The sequence below is a fragment of the Anguilla anguilla genome, chromosome 1 (assembly GCF_013347855.1).
Source record: "Anguilla anguilla isolate fAngAng1 chromosome 1, fAngAng1.pri, whole genome shotgun sequence".
NCBI classification, from domain to species: domain Eukaryota; kingdom Metazoa; phylum Chordata; class Actinopteri; order Anguilliformes; family Anguillidae; genus Anguilla; species Anguilla anguilla.
In genome coordinates, this window is record NC_049201.1 from 28,796,696 (window position 1) to 28,822,566 (window position 25,871).

Genomic DNA, 25,871 nt, shown 5'->3' on the forward strand with positions numbered 1-25,871 from the left:
AAACATGTGGCTATCAGCCTAGACTTTACTGCCATGATTTTACAGCTTGTTGGCGTTCTAGTTGCACAAGTGCAGCATAAGTGTTAGATTTTGCACGAAAGCCAAAAAATAATTTCTGTGTGAGTGCGTTTTGTTAGAATTTTTGTTTGTGTATATGTGTGTATGTGTATGTGGTGGTGAGGTACAACCAACAAACAGCTTGGAAACCACTCTATTTTAAGTGCATTTCAATGGCCACCTAATACTGTTTGCCCTTCCACAACTTTCAGCCCGAGTTATGTGATGAACATTCCTGAATAGGCCATTTTTTCTGTCTTGTGGAATTCTGATGTCTGTGGATTTGAGAGTAGTTTCCGTGGGTCTTTTGAACTGGTAGTATGTAGACCATATGGAGTGGTTTTGAGTCACATGAGAATGTTGTGATGGCTATAGCATGCTTGTGTGCCTGATGCAGGTCTGAATAAGAAGCTTTAGGTAATGCCAGTTAGTGTAAGTGCCTTGAATGTTTTACAAGAACACTTTTAGTTGTTTAAATCCACTTAAACCACATCAGTAGATGTGTGCATGTAGTATTTGAATTTGTGAATGTATGTGTCCTTATTGGTGTTTGGTACTTGAGGTTGTAAGTACATGCTTGTGATTATGTGGATGTGCATGTGGGTCCTTGTTTGAACAACTTTATTGGATAAGCCGCTTTGAATTTACAACTCACTCACAAGCTACTACAGAAACTTCTATATTCTCGTTCTATATCATTAAGAAAGCATGCTTACAAATAATCACATGGCTATCAATAACATATTAGTCCATCTGCAGTTAAAGGGGAATTTCACTTTATAACTTCTGGGGTACATCTAAATATCTAAATATCTAAATATCGAAGCAAGAAACCTAAAAACTATTAGGTTGCTTGCTTCAATGTGTGCTGTGAGCTCCAGCTTACTTCTTAAATATAGTTGCAATGAGAGGGTTTTGCGAACCAAAATTCTTGCAAACCATTTATGATGACAAACCTGAAAATGAACAGCCAATAAGGCAAATGGCCTGAAGAACAGGCTATGCCCGCAGCAGTGTTACATAGTGGAGGTCGTTATCGCACTCTTCTCCGATATGTTATGGTTTAAAATCCCTGGTGGTGCGCTACCATTGTACCCTTGACCAATGTTTTTGTCTGAATTGCCTTAGTCTGTATCCACCTGTTTAAACACATAATGTGTAAGGTTCCCCATATAAGAAGGTTATCTAATAAAAAAATGAAAAGATCATTATTTATTTACACAACTTAGATGAAAACATTTTTACAAGCAATGAGGTCCCACCTCGCTATACTGCACAGCCCAGCGGTGTGCTCTGTGACCACCGAGCCAGCTCTGTGATTAATTTAACTGACAAAGTCAATTTTCTACTGAGCTGAACACACTGAAGTGGCAAACTCTTCGGCTAAAAACAGTAGCAGTTAGTTAGCGGAGTCAAATAGGATTACCAACTTATGCAAATGCGGGGTTTGAGTCGGAAGAAGGGTAACAGGATGTAAATGAAGCAGAGAGACAGGGATAGTTCACCACTGACTGACTGTGTCCCGGCAGCATATTCACAAAGATGTTATAGATAAATCCAAGATGCCACAGATGCAGCCAGGCAATTCCATGCCACAGAAAAAGGCACCGAGTTGCAGGGTGTCTGCCTGACATTCAGTCATCAGCTGGAATATTCAAGAATTCCAAAGTCGCACGGCCTGTAGTCACCTTATTAGAATGCTGCATTCAGAACAAGAATATTTTCAGAATGCAAAATGGTGAAGGGAGACCGCGGAGTATTCCGTTAATGCTCTGCTAGAAAATATGCTGTGTCACATAAACACTTTATTTGGAATCATTAACCCTCTCAGAATAATTGGCTGGATCGTACGCTTTTTATATCTGGCTCATTATACATAGCAGATTTGTAAAAATGTCTGGGTGTGATGATGTTGGCGAGCGCAGCTCTGTCTCAACAATCTGTGCTTGCACTGACTCATTTCTGGGTGTTGGAGTTGGTTGCATTGGATGTAGGGATTTAGCAAGGTATTTTGTTGTATTTTGAGCAATGTTAATAAACATAAAACAGTGCTCAAATGAAATGTAACCTTAATTTTCCAGCAGCGCTACCACCCAGTACCCTACACATGGCAAACTGCTGAAGCTAAGCATGATTGGGCATGGTTAGTACTTGGATAGGAGACTTCCTGGGAGATGTATAGGTGGGCCACTGTACCTTCTGGAACAAATGGAAATCGAATTTCCTGTAAAGTGATGAGGGCACTGTGTAGTAGAAGGCACTTTCCTTTGGGTGAGACCATAAGCCAAGGTCCTGACTCACTGTGGATCATTAAAGATACCATGGCACTTTTCTAAAGAGTAGGGGTATTAACCCCAGTGCCTTGGCCAAGTTCCCATGGAAACTTGCTCTATATCTGATAAGCTACCCAGTCCCTGGCATTTCTACCCACTTTGATTCCCCAGATTGTCACTGCAAAATAAAATAGATTTACAAGTTAAATACCTGGTTTACCTGGTTAAATAGAAGAAGAAAAAATACATAAAAGAAGTATGCTGACACTTGCTGAAACTGCGTGGCAAATTCAAAATGCTGTTTATTTGAAATATGTGTTTTCTCCCATTAACAGCAAATTATGCATATTGAATACTTGCAAATAGCATTAGCTAAATAGCCTGACATTACCTTCACTAAGAAGAGGCCCTTGTCCAGAGTGACTTACAAATGTGGAGAACATGAGTGTTGGTCTCAGGAATACAGAGGTGAGAGATCACCAAGAAGGCACCAAATGCTCATTTACAATCAATTAATGTAGTTAACAAAACAGTGCTTTCATTCCGAATGTATGCACACGGCATGCAGAGCATATCCCTATGCTTTGCATGTTAATGTAGTCATTGAGAAAGCATTTGCTGAGCATCATTATTCGAACAGCAGTCAAATTGTAACATACCAAACCATGTTGCTAGAACCAGTCACCAATACAGTACATAATGGAAGTGTGCATTTTCCAAGAAGAAAATGAATTATATCCCTGTTTCTTAGAAGGCACTCAACAGACACCTTTTATGACCATAATCTAAATTACAGCCATTTAGCTTTAGCACTTAGTTCTCCTCTGAAAAAAAGTATTTCATAAGCATTTGCTGATTAAAACCATGTTGCATGGTAAACATATATCATTTTTAATTGTGACAATTTTATATGATGCAGAGCCCTGCATTGATTCTTTTTCTGGAAAGGCATGCTGGTCCGTGGATGGACAAGAGCTACGTCCAAGTCAGTCGCAAGATGTTTGAAGGATATGTTGTAATGATGTCAATTATAAGTGTTGTAAAGAGGTTGTTTGTTATTTGTGTTTATTGTAATAACTGTTGTAACAGTGGGCCAAATGTTGACTGAACCTTTAATTATGAGCACAGGCTTTCCAAGTCGTGCACTGAGATTGGCTTAATGCCAAGACGCAATTGTGCCACTTGTACTCTGCTCAAATAAAATTAAATAAGTATGCTAAACCAGTGAGGCTTTTGTCGAGTACATACACCAGTCTTAATATTACTTAGATTTTTTAAATTTGTCAATAGACCTAAAGCTTTTTAGTGCTGCAGTTGAAGTTAAGGGCTACCTCACAGATGTTAGCCACAGTTCGTTTTATTCAGTTGACCGTTGAAGGTGAGTCTCACGTCTTTAATTGACCAGAATTCCTTAAGATGATACTTGAAACTGGGACATTGTCAGCTGAGAGAATTCAGAGAGGGAGTGGGGCAGCTGAACCGCTGAGAAATCTCAGGGTCATTGTCAGCTTATTAGTATTTATAATTATGTAATGTCTTTAATATCTGTAATATTAGGTCTGGTGCCATGATACAATAAGCTTTACCACATGCAGTTTTATTTCTACTTTACTTTTAACATTTAAAAACATTTTTATGCTTTAAAGTTTTGTCATAGTAAATACAGAATTTGTTTCCCTCCTTTAAAATGGCTTCTTATCAGTTTGAAAGGTACTGTGTTGTCACATTTATCAGTACAATTAATTTACCACACATGAAGAAAACATGTTCTACAGTATGTTTGATATCAACACCTGTTAAAAACCTTTGCATAGAACTGACAGAACCTACATTCCAGTTGCGCTGTTAGAACTATTAGCTATTTGTGCAGAATACATGCATGCCTGACCCAAACCATCTTCTTTTTCACTCTCTATCATACTGTCCCTATTGACCAAGTTAAAAAGCAACTGTCCATCTGCCTAGTAATTACTTATGCATAAGGAACTCATTTTGTTAGACCCTCAGCAATACTGGTACGTAGTTGATATACCCTTTGAAGCACACTTGACAAATGGGCCTTGAGTGTAAGTACATTAAAATAGAATGCATATTTCTTCAGGGACATGATTGTGAGTGAAGTGTGTGTAAGTGATACCTACAGTGCAGTTCAGTACCAAAGTGTCACCAAAAATGAATTTATGAAGAATTCTTTGTCAAAAAAAAATTGTTTATTAGTAATGTGACAAACCTTTGAACATTTACAAGCTCGAGAGGGTAGAAGTACTGTGTGTCACCAGTAGTACTGCTCTACTAAGACTGCAAGCTAGACATGCTACTTCTAAATAGCCATCTTACTATTTTTTGGTCACTAGTATTCAAAGAGAGAGCCTACATATGTATCTCATCCAATCTTATCCAAGTTCAATGTGCACTCATTTAATTTATCATTTTTAATCAGTCACATAACCAAGCTAGACCTTTTGTGTGGCAACAAATTGCTATATCAGTCTCAGCATTAGAATCCTGAAACCTGTAAACTGTACATTTCCAATGCTAAACAAGGTGTGAGGTGTCAAAGATCAAATATTAAAATAGCACCTGTGAGATGTTAGATAATCTAATCCACACCAGTGTTTGGCATCCAAGAGGGTGACTAAGATCAGCGGAAGCAGCAGATTATTTAACAGATCTCTTTAAAGTGCTCCAAGATCATTTGGGAGTTGTTATTTTATTGCCAGCTGCTATTATCTGGCTGATAAAATGCAGAATAGGTTTAAAGATGTTTACAATTGTGATTTAATTTTCTTACTGATATGGCCCATTTACATACAGTTAAAAAATGCATAATAGGTTTTTCTTCAGCGTGCAGTCTTGGAATATACAGCTGCATGCTTGTGAATGTTCCCGTTGTATTTATCATCTGGATGGTGACATAAAGACATAGACAAGGCTGTAATAAGTAGGATCACAATTATATCCAAGCACCAAACACACAGATTTAAACTTGTATTACAGTCAATATGCCCTTGAGGTACCCATAGGCACAGGATTAGCACAATCAAGTGACAAATCATGCAATAAGTGGTCATTTCTGACCCTCATAAAAGCAAGTTGCTGTCTTGTAATATGGAGTGGAAGGAAAGTAAACATGGTCTTGGAGAAACAAAGTGCACCAGTAGCCACCTGGTACAGCGCTCACAGAGGGATTAATTATATTCTGCAAAATTTGCAGTTAATCTGTATACGCACTCAAAACAATCAATCAACGAGAACGATCATAGAAAACATTACCAGTGGTGTTTATGGTTGTGTGAAGACCAAGAACAAGAGAGAATCGTCTGTCAGCAGGGCACACAGATCAGCGACAGATAGATAACATCTGTCATTTTTAGTGGAATGTCATGGTGTAAATATTTCACTAGGAAAACTGGATAACCTGAAATTGAATGCATTTCTCAATGAGCATGTAAATCAATAGCCTCTTCAAAACAGTTTATGCAGACGTACATACCGTGAGCTCCCGATGCTGTCTGACAGAGGTTTTATGGGTACAGCTCACATTAATCACAGAACATGGCAAAAGACTTTTTGAAACGATCCAGTGGTCTGAGTGTGGAGAAATCAGAGTATATGAAATCTACTATAAAACTGAATAACTAAAAAAATAAATAATAAATAAAAAATCTACCAGTCTCAGCATTGCACAGGGAAGACAAAGAAATAAATAGCTTACCCATCAAAATATTCAGAGAAGTTGCAGAGAAACTGGAAACACATCACAAGCCAAAAGCAACTGTTCGTGAAGCTGTTAGGGTTTCTGGCCCAATGCAACGCTGTACATTTGACTTGACGAAACACCCTCTGGTAATAATTGTCTAACAGGTATGATCAAAGAAGGTTCTACTGATCCCACATCCTCCAATACACACTGATAAACATTGGATGAACATAAAATATTACTTTGATTTGTTGCACCTTTTTTAAGGTTTTCTTCTAAATTAACCTAGACATTTTCCACTGAGGTTTATTGAATGAAACACTTTTTTCAGAACAGGTGAGATAATTCTGTTTTTGAAAAACTGGCCCAACCAGGAAGCAATGCTTATTTATTTATATTTATTAGTTTGTTTATTTATTTTTTCATTTTTGGCATAATAAATATACTGAAGCCTTGATAGTAGCTATGTAGCTATGTGAAATAATATCCATGCTGTCTATGAAAAAATATAATTTTTAAAAGTTTATTTAAAAACTTATTTATAAAACATTAATGGATCCCTTGAGAGTTGCTGAGTAATGAACTCCTACACCTGTGCTTGTTAATCATGCTTCTTATGCCTGACTCTTTAGATTTTTTTTTGCAACCCATCATTAAGGAGGCTTTTTCTGCAATGTGTACAGATATAATGGCTTAAGTTAATGAAGTATTATGGATAAGTAATACATATTTGAGTGTGTACAGGTTTGGGATTGCCAAATCAGAACAGGAACCAGTAGATTGAGGGACACTGTCTGTCAAAACAGATGCAAGTCTAGATACCACAGCTCTACATTACAGTTATTTAAAACTATGAGTTTCAATTTTGTGCACCAACCCACACAATGGTATGCACCTATTTGCAAAGTGCAATACAAATATATAAGCTACTATGTAACTAGAATATAGTTGATATTTATGTCATTTACTTTGACGTAATATAGTATAGAGAGTATTGTGACTGGCCAAATTGGGAGGGAGTGTGGACACAGAGTGTCCTTTTCCATGCACTGGACGCATACCACTTGTCAAACTTTTAAGTGTGTTGAAAATTTAGCGAAATACTCAGGTGTCCATCCTAATATCAGTCCATTTGCTTGCTGTTGTTATTGCCAAGCACAAGCAGAGGGCACATCATTGTATTGACCCAGCCTCCTCTTTGAGGCCGATAAGTCGCTCTGGATAAGAGCGTCTGCTAAATGCCTGTAATAATAATAATAAAGTAGAACAAGGCTCCTAATGCTACTTATCTCTCAGTGGAGACACAGGACTACTGTGTCAAGGCATTGTGATCTTTCCCATCCCTCTACTGCCTTTTCTAATTGGGCATTTATTCTTTTTATACCCTTAATCAAGTATTCTCTCACATGATACGACATTCCTACGCTTGCACTAGTACATTCATCTTTGGTGACAGCAGTTGGCAAAATAATCAATGGAGTCGATGGTAAAATCCAATTTTTTGGGATATGAAACTTTGAGGCAAAAAGAGATATATTTGAGAAGTATTTCGGTAAAGCCAGCATGTCTGAATGTGCTTTTAGCTCATAATGAGATTTCATTTTTATCCCTTTCATGTTTAATGAAAGGGAAGTTTCAGCTGTCCAGGAAGATAATTCAAACATTTAATTTTAGGAAACTTATGAATAAGTCTTATATTGGATTTGTTATCATTATCACAAATCCATTACCATTATCTTATGATTTGATAATAAGATCTTTCTGTCAGTTTAAAACAAAGGTTCTGTACTGTAGCCAACTAAACCCAAGCTGCTTCAGCATACTAACCTTGGATCATTTGCAGCTATATTCAATTACTCGTATCTGTGCTGAAATTCCTCTTTTAAAAATCAATTTCTTTTTGAAAGGTAAGTATTTTTTCCAACATTTCCGCAACAACTTGGAATCCAGCCATTTTTTTAAATGTACTTTGCTAGCATAATGTTTAATCCGCAAGAAATGCTGAGTATATCATTTATTACAAGGAGTCATGAATTCAGATGTCTAAAATCACAATGTTTTGCATAGATCTATACTTGTATCTGTCAAATACAGCTGATTTTGTTTTTAATATACCAACTGCAATCTTTCAATCTCAATTTGGGGGACTGACAACTCTATAGAGCTTGCGGGATAATTTCCCTAATGACTGGTTCCTGGAAGGCAGCTGTCAAGTGTATTCCCAAATGTATTAGAACCAGCAATACCTTCTAACCTGACTTAAATCAGTCTGATCAAAGGCAGTAAGTCTGGGAAGACACCTGTGTTCTTCCAGGGCCTAGTTGTAGTCTGGAAAATTATGTTTCTAAAGCTTCAGTAAAGATGGTATTGTGAGCACTTTAAAGTCAGCTGAGTTCATCATTTTAAAACAAAGATTTGAGTTTATGCTTAACAATGCTTCACAGTGTTAAATATGTGTAAAAATAAAATAAACAAGACTAATTCCTCTGTTGAAACACTGTTATAATGATATTGTTGTCATTACCTCAGTAATCACTCTCTGTTACAATCTAAACTTATTATCCGTAATTAATCAATATGGTAAAAATCAAAAGGTTCCATGTGTGGGTGTTGTGTACTGAATATGAAAATGAAAACCTGAAACTAAAAAACTTTTTGGATTCTGTGGAACAATGCAACTAATGCTCAAGGACAAAAAAAATCATAGAGGTTTTTATTATTCTTTTTTTTTACGTGGGCTTAACTTTGTGTTTTTCATCTTCTTTACAGCTTCTCCCATACCTGCAGTCTAATTTAACAGGGTTTAAAGAGTTAGAGATACTCAACTTCAGGAACGGCAGTGTTGTGGTCAACAGCAAGATGAAATTTGCCAAGTCTGTACCATATAACATCACAGAGGCTGTGCAGTGCGTTCTTGAGGACTTTTGCAACGCAGCATCTAAACGCTTGGACATCGAGATTGACAGCCGTTCCCTGGACATTGAACCCGGTAAGAGGTTAGGAATCAGGCAGCTTTATTTGGAATCGTAGGTCACCCTAGTATGATCTTACTGTATCTGAGGATTGTCGAATGAAAGCCATTTTATGTACTGTAAGACTGAATCAATTTCCATATGTTTTATATAGGAACCTTAAACAGAAACAGCAGTTTTTGTGTTGAGTCCCCCATTTCCTACGGTGCAAAATCAAATTTATGGATAACAGTCGGGTGTTTCATTTTGCATGTATTGTTAATGCATAAAATAGCAGTGAGTATCTAGGCTTGGTTTTAGCCTTTGTTTTTTATCTGTGGAGATTGCAATTGGAGTCAGAGGCATATATCATCACAAAGACTAGAGAACTAACTATGGATGAAAAACAACTAATCTGTCAACTGAGAGAACTGAATAATTCATTAAGAAGAATATAAACTGGGTATATGAAGTGCATATGTTTGGGAAGTTGAAAAAGAAAGAAACCACAGGTGGACTCAGAAATAAACACTGAACAGGTCGCTCAAGGAAGGCAACTGCAGTTCATGACAGATGAATCGTAAGAGCTGTGAAGAAAAACATTGGTCAGAAGAGTTCTGGAACTAATAATATAAGCCAAAAGTGTGGAGCAAGAAAGCAACGTACCCCCCTCGTCTTTGTAACATGGAGGTAGTATCACGGCTTAGGCATGTCTGCAACGTCTGTTGATAATGTACTGCTGTAGGATGAATTTGGAAGTGTACTCATTTAGTCTGGCTATGCACAAAGAAATTCCTCCAACCTCATTTTCTGGTGCAACATCCTGCAGAAAGACAATGACCCCAAACACGCTGCCTGTGCAACCAAAGCATTCATCAATGTAGATGGGGGAAAATGTAGAAATCTTTGGACTGGCCTGGCCAGACTCCAGATTTAAATCTAATAGAGCATGCACTTCACTTTCTGAAGAGGAGACTGAAGACAGAAACCTCCAAAAACAAAGATTAACTGAAAGTGGCTGCAGTGAAGGCCTGGAAAGACATTTCCAAAGAAGATACCAAATGTTTGGTGACATCAATGAGTCTTACACTTACATTTAAGGGCAAGACAACCATATATTTCAACCATAGACTTCATTGTTTTGACTTGCTTTTAAATTAATCTGTTAACTTCATTCAATGCTCAAATGAGGAGGGGAGAGGGGGACTCAACAAAAAAAAAAACAGCTGTTTATTTAAAATGATAAAGTATATATATATATATGTATATATATATATTTTTTTTAATATCGAGAAACATAAGAAGTTTTTGTAGAGTGCTGTCTGCTAATGCTGTTCTTATTGAATGCTTCAAAATGCAATATAGCGCTAAGCCTTTTTAAACAACACTCATGAAAAAAGCAGCTCCATAAAAATTTATAAAATGCCCTTGAATGCTAGTCCGATGTACAAGGATTGTCAGGGGACGGAAACAGATGGATAGACGAGTAGAAGTCGCTTCATTAATACTAATGTGACATTGCCTCTCGCACGTCTGTTTTTTTTTTTTTTCTCTATTTAGCTGATCGAGCGGACCCTTGCAAGTTTTTAGCCTGCAACGAGTTCTCTCAGTGTGTGGTGAACAGATGGACCAAGGAGGCCGAGTGTCTGTGTGATCCGGGGTACGGCACGCAAGATGGCCTTCCCTGTCAAAGCGTCTGCAGCCTCATGCCGGACTACTGCCTCAACGGCGGGCAGTGTGAGATAGTCCCAGGTCACGGAGCGACTTGCAGGTACCCTGAAAACAAAATGGTGGGCTTTAGGGGCGCCCCCAGCGGTTCCCGAGATATCTCAGACTGCTTTGTTTATCGCTGAACGGGTGCTATGATGGACATGCAGCCCAGCCCTGTGCCTTATTTGTACATCCAAAGCAAATGTTAGCCTGTCACTCGATGTCAGCCTGAATTTGCTTCTGTCGTTTTGTGGTAAACTGCAGAAGAGTAAGTCTCTGGCACACTTTGACCAAACAAACTTTCTGTTTTGCTCATCTGACTGGTCTCTCTGTTTCTTCATTTAACCTTTCTTAGGTGTCCTGTCGGGAAGTACTGGCATTTCCATGGAGAACGCTGCTCTGAGCTGGCCTCATTGTCCGTAGACCCCATGCTTATCGTAGCGGGCATTGTGGGGTCCCTGATTCTTGTGTTTGCCATCATAGGGATCTTGGTATGCATTAACAAGAAATGCGTTGGGACCAGAAAGACGGTGACTTTGATGTAAGTATGTCTCTGTATGCATTTAGCTTTTCAATAGCGTTTTGATTTACAGGTTGTTTGATGCCACAGGCCCCATATAAAATCCCCTGTCTCTTCCATAGCCACGCTCACAGCCCTTTTGCACTCGGGAACACTGCAAGGCTGAACCCGGTTTTTGAAAATGACAACGGTGTCATGACTCAGTTTACCGGCTCTTATTACACTTTGAGCACAGGTGCCGGTTCCTCCGGCAGCTCTCAGCAAGACACATTGCACACGATTGAAAACATACACCTCAGCGTCGAGGTAAACCCCACAGCTCTGGTGTCCTCTTATGCTAACAATGCTAGCGCTCGCTGAATAAACACTAACTCAATTCTTTATACGTCTGTTGGTTTGTCCTGCTTTCTTTAACAGTGTTTTCTCTTCCAAGCAATAGTCTGTCCCACTCAGCTCAACTTTGGGGCACAAACTAATTAACCAAGGCTATGAGAAAGTATCTTCTTTTGAGCGCAGTTTATATCACAACGAAACATTGAAAATGCAGTACTATGGCATTAAAATATTAACAATAATAATAATAATAACAATAATAATAATAATAATAACACATTTAATTGATTTATATAAAATAAAACTTACATTAAGACATATAATCAGACATAGCATACAAATTTGACCCTTTCCCATATTCTGCAAATATGCTGGAGAACTTGAATATTTGAATGATTTATCTGGTTACAATGATAGTTATGTCACATATTAAGCTGGATAATCTTTTAAAATGTAGTCCAAAGTACATAAACTTCTAGACTCCATCACTTAAAACAGCTTGACATAACTTATTTTAATACATGATAAAATATAATTATGAAAGAATTTATTTTTATACTGCCAAAATTCACATAATTCTGGCATATATTGTCACATTTTTAGGCACAGTATGTCTCAGACTGTATTTCAGATTACTTATTTCTTGCAATGTGACAGTGCATTCCAGAATTTACTGAAGGCGCAAAACATACAGTATATGACCGTAGTTGATTCATGCACAAAAATATTCACAAAAACAAGTTTTCTCAAAAGAGGATGCTATATCAACCAACTCTTTAATCTCTTGGTTTAAATCTCTTTCTTTTAACGAAGAACTGTGCCCGTGTATACATCCTGACTAAATTACAGTCCTTCTGCCAGCATCACTAGATGTAGGCTACCTCACCTTGCATTGAAAAAATGTGTGGTGCCAAGTGATTGCTTATTTTCCCTTTTAATCAATTCCTTGTTTATTTTGGGAGATATTTCTCTAGGTGAAAACACTGATTTCTCGGTCCCCTTTCACAGATACCCAGGCAAATCTACACAACCAGATCAGACGAGCTAGTGCCTGAGATGGTTGATTTTCACCGCTGTATACCACATAATGAGGTGAGATCCTACAGTAGTCCTCTTCTCTAAAACATAGTCATTAGGTTACCTTGCAGATACCATTGGGATGATGTCTGATTAAAATATGATTTGTGTTTCCTGGGGAAGATATTTTAAAGGAACCCCTAGCTGTTGGGGTAATCAACCAAGAATAAACCAACCCCTGCATTCAATCAAAATTTAAGTAATTTAACACAAAAATCATTTATCTGTTGCCGTAATGACCTGGACATAAAAACTAGGTGTGTCTGAGGAAAATCTACTCTAACATTTCATGTGTAAAGGCTTAGTTGGAAAACTTTTATGTGTATAAATTTGTGAATCTTATCTATTGAACTCTTGATAAGTTTGAAGCTTGTTGATTGGGTAATATCAGAAGAACAGCTATATTTACACATTATCTATTAGTACAAATCATTATTAATCTGTGACAGTTGTGTTCATCTATTGTAATGTCTAGATAAACAAAATTAAGGAAATATAATCATGTCAGTTTGTCAAACCCAAAATGTATATACAATGTGAACTCGTTGCTCACATTGACACATGCTTTAAAGAGTATTTAAAGGGGCAGTTCGCACAAAAATGGTCTAGGCCAATCAAAAACATACATTAAACAGAAATATAATATTTTTAAAAGCCCAGAAAGTGAACTATCCCTCTTATCACTAATAATGCCAGTATGCATTGATGTGGAAATGAAACACCCTTCGCAAAGACCCTGGGTTTTAACTGGTTCATTAAGAAAAGCCATAAACAAATAATAAAATTCCTTTTGATCACAGTAAACTATTTTTGTATATGAGAGCAGAAGGACTGAGACAACATGTTCATTCTCTAATTTATTTATTTATTTATTTTATTTTTTTAACTTTTGATTGACATTCAATTAAAATGACTCACACTACTGAGTTAGCTGGCTTGCGAAACAGGGAAAACAAATTCTGCATGAAAAGAACAGGAAAATATTTGTACTAAATAATGATAGTCCCAGTGATAGGAACATCAGCAGAGAGGGATCTGAAACTGTCTTTAGGGTGTCTGCGTATTTAAATGGTGACTACCATTCTGTCTGCATTGCTAACAAACTTGGTTATTAAGCTGAGTTAGGTTACTAGCTTGATAATTTCATTGCACCCTGTCTGATACATGCCATAAGCATAATCTTGAACCAGGACGGCACAGTGGTAGCACTATTGCCTCACATAAAGAAGGTCCCATGTTTGAATGCCGGCCTGGGCCTTTCTGTGTGGAGTTTGCATGTTTTCCCTGTGCCCGGGTACTCTGATTTCTTCCCACAGTCCAAAGACATGCAGGGTAGGTTAATTGGTTAATTGCCCATAGGTATGAGTGTGTGAGTGACTGGTGTGCCCTGCAATAGATTGGCAGCCTGTCCAGAGTGTATTCCTGCCTCTCAGCCAATGCATGATGAGATATTCTCCAGCATTTACTGCTGATTGGTGAAAAAACGTATGTCATGTAAATGGTAAATAACATCACAAACAAGGCTTTCATGAACTAATAATAAATCCTCCAGCACTGGGCAGTATGATAACACTTCTGGTTTCAGAAACCTCATTCAATTTTTGTGAATAACAAGTGCTTCACGTCATAGCCCTTATTTTTTTATTTACAAATGTTAAAATGTATTATTTTGAATGCATTTTCTCTTTAAACTTTCATAGAGCAATAAAATCTTTCTGAATAATAATTCCTCCATCTTTCTGAATTTCAATTTTTTTTTCTTTCAGTTTTCCAATCAATCTTGGAATACTATTCAGTTGGCAAATAACAAGGTCTCTATCTCTTTAGGCATGGCGATTAACTCACGAGTACAGGACTTCCTGTTGCCTCCTGAGAGCGTCGGATAATGAATGCGCTGAAGTGACCGTTTTGTGAACATGGAACATTGTGAACATTGGAAGAAACTAATTAGAGACCAAGAGGACCCTCCTCGCTAGCATCAACCAGATGTCGCTAGCTTTCGCCAAAGCACAGCTTTCTTGTGGGACTTCACTGGCAGCTGTCAACATTGAACAGGCGATCAAATGGAGTTAACTGTCGCTCCAGTTGGAAGGGGTAGCTTGACAGTGGCTGTGCGGTGGCGGGGGGGGGGGGGGGGGGGGGGGGGGGGGGGGGGGGTAGTGGGGGGGGATGGGACAGGGTACTGTTTCAGTCCGTACAGTGCAACACTTATGTCTGTGTCCGCATGGTCAAGACTAGGAATATGTACCCACTGGTATACCTTTGACAGAGGTTTCATATTTCCCTCACAATGAGGCATTTATTTTCAAATCAATACATGGTTGTGTATGAAGTGCAGAGGCTACATCGCAACAGAATGGACGTTGTTTTGATGTTTTTAGTAAATATTCAGCATCCCAAAAAGAAAGTGAACGTAATAAAATGAATTGCTCTTTTATTTTCACATTATTTATAGAAATCGCCATGTGTTCATTTAAGTACTGTGAGTTGATGGATTTTAAAAAAATGTCTTAATGTGTTAAAGTGTTAATTAAAATTAAAAAAAGAAGACAGTCATAACCATTATCTGTACTTTAAAATGCTGGTGGTGGTTCATAGGCTTATAGCTTTTTTTATAATTAAATCAAAGTCATAAATGTCTATATGTTCCTGGAAAATAGCATCAGGCATCTTTCAATGCAGAGCATTTATGCAGCTTGGAAAATACTGTAGGTCTTTCTTTTTTCTTTTTGTACTGTTCATTGAATTGCAAAATTAAATATTTTTCCAACAAAAGCATTGCCATTCCTTATCTAATCTTTTCTTTTAAATTTTTTTTTTCTGTGAATGGTTAATTCAGTCTCTGATGATTGTGTCACGTGGGGCTTACTAAAATCATGTGACACTGTTTCTCACCAAAGTGCAATTAGAAAATACTTTGGTGGCTGTTTTGCTCACACCAAAAAAAAGAAGAAAGAAAGAAAGATTGTTTACAGTGAGCCCAGGTAAATTAGCTTTAACAAGGTAGTGGAATTCTATCTAGTGAGAAGATAACATATTCTTCACTTCTTATGGTAAGGTTGGGGTAGCGCCCGTCAATTTGAAAGGTGCTATAGTGTTCAATTGGAAATTTTCAGAAAAAACAGCAGGAGTTCAAGAAAAGTTGTCGGATTTAGCTACAATGTTAACACTGATCCTTCTTGAAAAACATATGACTACACAAACAAGCCTGAGAGAGGTAGATTTTGTTATGGCTCCCGCCATTAAGAGGATCAATCCTCTGAAGTTCTGAGGCTTTTGTTTGACTTACCTCCCCCGAGCACGTTCTTTGATAAATGGGGTTAGCCGACCGCTTTGACAAAGGGGTCGATTCATGGTGTTTTTTTTTTTAGGCCAGTCCGTACCGCAAGCGGTTTTAAACCATTGACAAACACCCAAAGAAGCTTTTAAACCATGAAATCCACCTTCCGCAGGCTGCAGGGACCAATAATCTAACCCTGTGATGTTATCATTGGAGGTGGCTGACTCAGTACTTCACCAGTAATTATATACGTGTATGCGTATATATACATATACACTCACCGGCCACTTCATTAGGTACTTGCGAGTACCGGGTGTGGTCTTCTGCTGCTGTAGCCCATCTGCTTCCAGGTTCGACGTCTTGTGCGTTCAGAGATGCTCTTCTGCATTCCTCGGTTGTAACGAGTGGTTATTTGAGTTACTGTTGCCTTTCTATCAGCTCGAACCAGTCTGTCCATTCTGCTCTGACCTCTGCCATCAACAAGGCATTTTCGCCCAGAGAACTGCCACTCACTAGATATTTTCTCTTTTTCGGGCCATGCTCTGTAAACCCTAGAGATGGTTGTGCGTGAAAATCCCAGCAATTTCTGAAATACTCAAACCAGCCCGTCTGGCACCAACAACCATGCCACATTCAAAGTCACTTAAATCACCTTTCTTCCCCATTCTGATGCTTGGTTTGAACTTCAGCAGATCGTCTTGACCATGTCTACATGCCGAAATGCATTGAGTTGCTGCCACGTGATTGGCTGATTAGATATTTGCGTTAACGAGCAGTTGAGCAGGTGTACCTAAGGTAGCGGCCGGTGAGTGTATATATATATATATATATATATATATATATATATATAATGTGTGTGTGTTCTTTTTTATGGAGGGGAGGGGGGTATATTTGACTTCTGTTTTTGGTCCAGTACCACTTGAAAAAAGATAGTATCCCTTAAATACTAGCTTCCTGGACTAGTCAATTCTAAGCAGGCGATATGCATGATATAGCACTACTAATTAGGGCCATCATTTTAATATCTTTGCGCCTTTCATGAACAGATTAATTAAATTAATTTAAACTATAATTTAAAAAAGAGAGAAATCCAATATCTCTTCCCACATTTTGGCTCAAAAGGGTTATCGTTATCTGGTGTTTTACATATAAAAGAATAAAGTCATTAACTTCAAAACAACAGTGCGGGACAAAATTAAACTGCATGGATGCTCGCTAAATTCTGAAATTGATCTCTTCTTAGTGATCGTACAATTTCAGTTTGCTGAAGGAAATGTCTTATAGTGCATGAAGTTAAATTGAATATGGTGTGTTGTACTTTTGTATACCTGCTATAAGGATATCTGTGGATAAATAAGTTTTATAAAAGCGATATTAAATTTAAACCTATGTTTTACCATAAGTACTGGCACCGCTTAGGGGTTGATGTTCTAACACCACCCCCTAGCCATGCCAACATTCATGCTATATTGTGGGTCCTTGCACTATACAATTTTAAACCAAATATATTATTGAATAAAAATTCTATGTAACCAAAGAAACACTAAAGCAGTTTTCTTAATTGTATTCAGCACATTGATCATCAAATATATCTAGCAAATAATCAAGCAAATGTATTCACAAGTTTACTGCTTAACAGAAATTGCTATTCAATACAGAGACTGAAAAGATATTGGCATATTGATGTGATGTTTGGATATCTCAGCATTGGCTGCTGTGATTTCAGTAGCCGGCTCTATGCTGCACGGCTTGAAAAACAATCCCTCTCTTTTCTTCTTCTCATTCATCTTCTCTTTCATCCCCAGTCCCTTGAGCAATACAAATTTTGCCAATCGTTTGTTCTTTTTGAAGTGCAGAGATTGGAGATGTTCACATTACACGTTTCTGTGGTTGGTTAAAGTCTGTTTTCGTGCTCAAGATTTGGCCATTAAGCTCATCCAGCTTGCGGGTTAGAGTAATTTTCGAGAGTAGCAGTATATGGTTTTATTTATTTATTTTAAAGACTTATTTGTTTGATGCAATTGTCCGTATTGTCACAGTTGTAACACAGGGGGCATAGCGCACAGTACAGCATTCTTGGCATTTGGCCTTCAGTCTGTGTACTGAGCATTAAGCCACAAATGCTTTCTGCATAATAATAACCTTCAAATTCTATCAAGCAAAGGAATTCAACAGAATATGAAATATAAATTTAATCATCAAATTTAATCATTTTGTTATGTATTAGTTTTCCATGATAGTCCACAGCCAGGATTTAATCGAAATTTGTGAGTTTCACTCACAATGAAATGTAAGTTTTTACTTTTTCTTAATTCGAGGATCATCAACATTAATGCACAATTATTAATGGACAAATATGTCCTTGTAAATTAAAGTTAAAATGTGAATTGAATCCAAAGAGCTACGAAATTAATGGCAGAAACGTGCATGCATCAAAAGCTGATTATTGCAACATCATTAGTTTCAATTATATTTAAATTACATTTAAATTAATTTCAGTAAAATTAATTCCATGACAAATGTATTTAAAGGAGTGGTACAGATATAAAAGAGGACATTGTATTCAATACATTTTCGCTTGATCACACTTAAAAAAGGTTGTTTGCTAGGCAACTACATTCACTGATTCACAGCCCAGAGAGCTACTACTTGTCCTTTCCCTAACTGGGCAATGATTCATATACATTGTATAGTACTACAGTACTACTTACTAATACTGTACTTCAGTACAGAAGAACTGTAATAACCAGTCAATGGTGGAAAAAATTTCCTGGAAAGCTGCATACTTTGTGTTCATAGTTTGTGTGTATCCGGTCTTAAGAAACACAGAGCCACACTGCAGTGGGACCCCAATTTCAGCTTCAATAGATGTGTTGTGTTAATGCCTTCAACTTCTGAATGCATGATGGAGCACATTGTTGTTGTTCATTTATTTACGTACTTATTTATTTATTTTTTGCCGGGATTGATTGTGCTACATGAATAATGCCGTAAAGGCCCGCGGGTTTTTATGGGAATGACTGCCCTCCGGTGAAGGACGAAATCTCCATTCACCACAGCAATGACGCAGGGAGGGAGCGTCTCCTCGCTTACCACAATAATGAGTCAGAGAAGACAGCCTTAAACTCCTATTCAAATGACTTTAAGGTGCCCAGTTGCACCTGGTGCTATTTGGCTTGGGTGAGAACCCCTGGGTATTTCTTATATCATCATACGTTCTTTTTAAAAGTAGATCTGTTCACACAATATTAATATATATTACTCTGAACCAAAATGCAAAAGTGAGATAGGGTACTAGATATGGGTACAGCCCCGTGAAAGATTGCAGAAGAGGCCTAACTCACTGCAAAACACTCGACAAATCAAACGGGTTACACGTAGAATGCATTTATTTTCTGCACTGAAATACATCAGCAAGACATCAGCGTATTTTAAAAAAAGAAAAAATAAAGCCAGGTGAAATGCAGAATCGCAAGAAAGGCTGCACTGGGCACTTAATCTGAGTGTGTCGACATCGCAAACCAGGTGCGCGGTGAAAGAACGTCTGGGGAGATGGTAATCGCCCTTGTCTTCAGATCATGAATAAATAATCAGGACCTGAATCATGGTCTCTCATGCACTGGCCCCAGGATAAGAATTCTTTGGAATGTACTCAGGAAACGGAGAGCATTTGTAACTAGCAGCCAGAGGAAAAAGAAAAATGAAGAAATGAAGAAGCCTTAAAACTATCAGGCCTGTAATAAACAACCTGAAGGCGTAAGTTCCAATCTCACACCAGATTGTCAGATGTCTATTAACCAGGGGGTGTAGGGGCGAAGGGGAGTGGGTTAACCTTCATCCTGGAGGGTGGCAGTTTTTGTTGAGCCCAAAGCCTTAATTTAACGACTGCTACAGCTAAAAAAAAGGCTACTAAACAAAGCAACTGCACTTAGTGGTACACCGTTTTACTATGCCATTTCATAGTAAATAGCAGGGTTTACTTTTGAGTTGACTTTGTCATTAAAAGTGTCATTACAAATTGTTTATCTCCAAGCTACATATTGCTCCATTACAAATTTCACTAGGAATGTATATAGAAATGACAATCTCTCAGTATAGACCATATAAAATATGCTCCTATGTGTACACTGTAGACAAAATATATGATAATTATGAAAATAGAGGGGACATTTCTCTACATTCTGTGGCCTGCATAGTCAGATTCAAATCATACTCAAATAAAGCAGAGAATCCTAAAACATTGTTAGTCATTTTCTCAAACTATAGTACTGTATATCTGGTATTGCATATTTGCATTACCCCCTTGTAACAAACACACTAATGTATTTCCCTATAATTTTTAAATATACTTTCATTAAATGTCAGTTATTGCAGTAGTTAATTTTTTAACATTTAAATAGTTTTGGAAACTCCAGCCCTTGTTTTCGTATAAAATAGAAAGAAAATGCATTCCAGTACATTAAAAACAGTGGTACCCGTAGAATTGTGCATACAGACTCTGGAAAAAAGGCCTTCTACTATTGGACTCAAACACTGCAAGCCTATTATTTGGACACAAACTACATTACCCATTATATTTATTATCAGATCCAACTTTGCGCAATGTAAAGTGCAAAGGAAAACAGGCCAAACAAACTGAATTTAGAAAAGAACTGTGAATCTAGAGGTGCATTCTGTTTTAATGAACGGCAGACATAACACAGATTATTAACTAATGACACAAATGGAAAATTCTATCTAACAGAACAAAGAAAAGCTTTAGCAGACATTCAAGCTTACTAATGCTTCTCTTTGTCTTCAGATAGAGAAATGAATTCACATCTATTATTATAATCAGACCATTATGAGGGCAGTGGTCACTAAAATTAATGTCATGCAATAACTTAACAATGTAATCTTTGCTTAGATTTGTAATTTAATTTGAGGTAAAAGCCACCACTGCAGTCAGTTTGAATGCCACCCCATGTTTTACTCATAAGTAACATGATGTGGCCTAAAGCTGATCTATGGCATGTATTGGGAGGAGAGGCACAAATATCTAATTGCCAAAATGTAGTGCTTAGCTTAGCTAATAACAAAATTATGAGCTAAGCTAATTATGCACATTATGCACATTACTGAAAATAACTGTTCAGTGGTCACTGAAATGAAAGATTTTGCCCAAGTAAAAATAAAATGTACAACGGTTAAAAACTAAAATCTGTCACTCAAAGCACAACAGGCAGACTCAAGTCGGGATCCAAGCGATTTACTCTGTGTATAAAACACATGAAAACAAATGTTCTGTGCATCAACTATGCACCATCTGTGCTAAAGTGGAATGTGAAAAGGCATACTTTGCACTTTTTCCACAAATGTTCAGTACAACAATCTAAGCTCTGTTTGAACACGCTCTATTTTGTCTTACAAAAAAAAAGCAAAACAACATAAATTCCAAATTCTCAATGCATTTTCAGTCTTGTATACAGTCTGAAAAACTAGGACAGAGCACACAGTCAAGCTCCAACTGGAAATCCTGAAAATTTTTGTTTTATGACTATAAACATAAAACAAAAGCCCATGGAACAACAAATATTAAAATCACCATAAACTGAACATTTCAGAATTGTTATAAACAACTTTAGAATTCTTGGTGGAGGAACAGCTTTGAATTTGCTTCTACTTTCAGTCATAGCTTGTGAAACTGAAGTTTTAAGGCCTCACAGTTAACCTTGCAGTAATGTTAAAGCATAGGTCAGATAAATAAAAAAGGAAATACAAAGATGTTTAGCTGGCAGATTTTTCTGTAGTTTTTCAAGGTTCACAGCAAAAATAAGGGAACAAAAAACTATAAGAGAACTGACCACAAGAAAAGAAAAATAACAACAACTGGCCAAAAAACCAAAAGCAAAAAAAAAAAAGTTCTTCACTTTGAAAGTCCTGGGTCAGTCAGCTGTGCACTCTAGCGCCCTCTGTGGTGGGCAGTAGACATTTCCCTTTGTCCTGTCTGGAGGCTCGGCCTGCTCTCCCTCCACTGATGCGGGCTAGGGGGAGGGGTGGGGTGGGGCTTCACTTCAGGAGGTTCTGCAGCATGGCGGTGGCATAGGTGGGCCGGGCCTGCTTGCTCTCGATGGCGCTCTTCAGGTACTGGATCCCTCCGCAGCGCTCCCAGATCTCCTCGAACTGCCGGGGCAGGATTTCTGCGCCCCTCTTCCGGGTCAGGCCCGTCTCCTCCAGGCTCAGCTCACACATCTCCATGTCGTCTTTCCCTGCAGTCACATGGTTAAAGAGGTGAAAAGGTGGGGCAAAGCTTCGGACTGGGAATTGCCACTCGCAGTAAAGCAATAAGACAGGCAGTCCCTCATGCACACACACACACCCACACCTGTACACACACACACCCGCACCCCACACACACACACACAGACCCACACCCACACACATACACGCCTAAACACACAACCAGCCCACCCCGCACATGCTCCAAAAGTGTACAGCAAACAGCAAACCGGGTCGACTACAGGGTCGTACCTGCCACCAGTAAGATAGGCTGCTTGTCTGGGTGGAGCTCCATCTGCCGGGCGATCCAGGGCCCGTCAAAGTGGGCGTACCACCAGCCCTTCTTTTTGTTCTGCGGGTCCTTGTATTGGTCAGCGGGGCGGATGAAGGGAATCCGGAAGTAGCGCTGGTGACGGTTCATGGCCACCTCCTGTTGCCGGGCGGGGACAGGCGGGGCAGGGTTCTGCAGAGCTGCAAAGCATGGGACGGTTTGTATGTGTATTTAAAGATGTGTATTTAGAAAACACCAACAATTACATTTCATAGCATTCCTACATCATATATAGTAATGCCCTGTCATATTTCCTTCAGAATCTGACACGTCGCGGTTTCTTTAAATTGGCCATTTGTACAGACTCCTATGTGTATGTTTCCTTATGTAAGTTAGTGACAAACATGGAAAACTACTAATAGAAAAGAAAAAGGAAAACCACTAACGGCGCTTCAAGCATTCGCAGCAATCCATTGTGTTATGGTTGCTCGCTGCCCCCCCCCCCATCCACCCACCACCGCCACCCCACCAAAAATAGAAAGTCAAAGTGCGACCTTTGCATTTAAAGAAAATTGACGCAAACGCGGAGAAATACACCCCCCTGCAACGCCAGAGTGAATTCTCACACAACAAAGCGAAAGAAACAACTAAGCAAAGAAACAAAAAAAAAACAATCATAGACGTAAGTGGTATAGCAATGAACCAGAAAATAAAACTGCTTGGACGTCATTACAGATTTGAAATGCGTTGGTGGCTAAATCACTGGCTCTGCTTTCAGGCTGGCTTTGAAAAGGTATGAAAGAGAGCATGAAAGAAAGATTTCAGACAATATAAAGCGTGGAGTCTTCACAACCATTTGGAAAGTTTACCTTCAAACAATCCTCATACATTTCAAGGCTTCTGTATGTCCTTGCCCTCAGGAAATATGCCATTCAGTAATAATCTTCCATTTTTGCCCCATGACTTATATGAATGCCTTACAGAAGAAGGTGTGCGTTAATGGGTACCCTGGACTGTCCTCTAATAAACTCTAAATTAATGTAAACTATTTAACCATACACCACAATAGAATACTACCCAATCTAACTGCCCAGTACTCTAATAACTATACTGTACTATATAATCTATACTCAAATCACATCCTGAAATTAACATGAGGTTTCCAGCATGTCAACAAGTAATTGACAGTAATTCCCAGGGACAGTGCTTAGCTGACCTGAACAAGCAATCTCCAACTCAGCATCCCTTTCCAGAATGATATATAAATAACAGGAAAATGTTCTATTTATGATCAATAAATTCCTTGTATATAAAACAAGTAGATAAAATGGTCAAAAAAGATTCTGGAAAGATTTGCCAGACTGTTGATAGTGGCTGTCGGATATCCAGTTTTTCTAGATTATCACCTTTGAGAAATAGACAATAATTTGGGTGACCACAGGAATGTATCTGTTTTCTCTCTGACCCAAACAGGACAGAAAACATCCTTTGGGCAATTAAGCCATGTTTTAGGTCTTATCTCTCTACAGACCTGGGTGTCCTAGAGAGCTTTCTCTCCTGAAAGTTTTATGACTTTATTACCACCCGGAAAGTGGACACAGGACCATATTGGGGGTCACAGACACTATGTGGCTACATGCCGCACAAAGATCCATATTCCTTGAAAATCTTAATGTCTGTATAGATAAATGGTTGTTGAAGCCTGCTTACTGAAATCTACATTTTTCGATGCTGTTCCAGTTTCAAGTGGAAACCATGGCTGTGCTATTTGGTTTTGTTACACGGAAAATACTTTGCCTGATGGTGAAGATTGCAACTGGTGGGATTTAACAAATGTTTGTCTACAGATGCCACCTTGTTTGTTAGGAAGCAGAAGTAAACTTCATTTTGTTTTTTTAAGAGATGTACAAAGGTGAGCTGGTTTGCCTCATAACATATTCATGTTTGGTCTCTTTGGAGAGACCGTAAGACAATGATTCTTTTTATAATATCATAGAGCTCAGCCCAGCATACGACAGCGTGAGGCAACTACAATACGTACATTTGTCAGCTTTCAGATATGACCCTGTCTGACACCTCCACACCTCATCCAATCAGAGCCATTCCCCCCCCCCTCAACCATTCCCCCTCCCCTCTCGCACAACATAAAATGTGAAACTTTCTTTACTTAAAGCTTTGAGTTTTTGGGTGCTTAACTTCAGCAAGTTAACATCTATTGCGGTGGAGATTCAGGGGCTGATATCTGCTGTTGCCATCTGAGGAATCTGAACTTTGCATCTTGGCCTGGTGTTGTGTGATGTTTGGTCTTTGCAGGATCTGATATTTCTGTCTTACATTATCTTACACTATCTGCCATTTTCATCCCTGGATTTTTAGAATATTTGTTTTTTGTTTTTTTTGGACTTTGACCTTGGTTTCGTATAGGGATGCACCTATTGATCAGCCACCGATTATTATCAGCCGATAATACCGCCATACTGTTTGAAAACAACAGATGGTCAGCACCGATTTATTTCCTGTTTATCAGAAGGAAAAAATATTCTATTCTTTATTTGTAATTTAAGAGTGTGGTTTTCAGATACTTCATTTTCCACATTCAGTGCTTCCCTTATAATTGTACAGACCTGGTGGGCTGCCAGGCAAAAAAAAAAAAGCTTTTTTAAAATGCCGAACATAACGCCAAATAGCTATTCATTTGGAAATCAATAATCATTTGGCTTGGGAGCCTCTGCGGGGCGCTGTTCTGAAATATGAGTCAACCTATGGGCTGTTGCCTGGGAAACTTGATGCGATAAGAGTGTCACTGCAGTGTTCTATCAGCAAACTGTATAAGAACTTGTTCTATGTTCACACTGAACTGTAGTCAGTCCCTTTACTTATCGCTGCTGAACGAAGCAAAAGTAAGTTTCTGATTTAACATTTTCTCGCAGTTTCACTGCATGTCTCTTGTTTGCCCTGTAAACCTAACGTTACCGCTTTGTGTCGGTGTTTTTGAATGTTCTCGTAAAATGTCTTCTTTCAGGGAAGAATCCCTGACTTGTTTACATTCTGGACAGATGTGACTGCAAGTGAATTTATCGCTGCTACCCCTCGCAGCACTTTGGACACGAGCAATACCAAAAGGTTTGATCGAAATGCAGTGACAGATATAGCCTTTTTTTCCAAAATGGCATTTCTCAATATAATTGTACTGCCATGGTAATACATTTCCTACGCTTGCGGGCAGCCACTCTTCACGATGAGAAGAAATTTTAGGTCAGCGATTCCGGGATTGCTTGTGTTAAAAGTGCTGTGAAGGTAACAGCTTTAGATTTCACTTGCATTCACCTCTGTCCAGAATGTGAACTAGTCAGGCAATCTTCGCGGTATGAAGAAATTTTCACAACGACGTGAGCATGGCCAAAAGAGAAAAAAACAAGCAAGTATTCAACATTTTTTTTT

The 25,871-nt window shown here is 38.4% G+C and overlaps 2 protein-coding genes across 3 annotated transcripts in view; one reads left to right on the forward strand and one right to left on the reverse strand.

Moving 5' to 3' along the window:
• Nucleotides 1-14,724, forward strand: part of impg1b (interphotoreceptor matrix proteoglycan 1b) — a 32,877-nt gene extending 18,153 nt beyond the window's left edge. The window contains exons 15-20 of the mRNA XM_035387430.1: nucleotides 8,800-9,019; nucleotides 10,542-10,752; nucleotides 11,047-11,232; nucleotides 11,334-11,517; nucleotides 12,553-12,636; nucleotides 14,449-14,724. Of these exons, the coding sequence (XP_035243321.1) occupies nucleotides 8,800-9,019; nucleotides 10,542-10,752; nucleotides 11,047-11,232; nucleotides 11,334-11,517; nucleotides 12,553-12,636; nucleotides 14,449-14,535 (972 nt within the window). The 3' untranslated portion in view covers nucleotides 14,536-14,724. The remainder of the gene's footprint in view (nucleotides 1-8,799; nucleotides 9,020-10,541; nucleotides 10,753-11,046; nucleotides 11,233-11,333; nucleotides 11,518-12,552; nucleotides 12,637-14,448) is intronic.
• Nucleotides 14,725-19,272: 4,548 nt separating this feature from the next.
• myo6b (myosin VIb) overlaps nucleotides 19,273-25,871 on the reverse strand; it is a 67,654-nt gene continuing 61,055 nt past the window's right edge. For both annotated transcript variants that reach the window (XM_035386959.1, XM_035386950.1), the window contains 2 exons: nucleotides 22,412-22,630; nucleotides 19,273-22,149 (listed from right to left, as the gene is read on the reverse strand). In XM_035386959.1, the coding sequence (XP_035242850.1) occupies nucleotides 21,950-22,149; nucleotides 22,412-22,630 (419 nt within the window). In that variant the 3' untranslated portion in view covers nucleotides 19,273-21,949. The remainder of the gene's footprint in view (nucleotides 22,150-22,411; nucleotides 22,631-25,871) is intronic.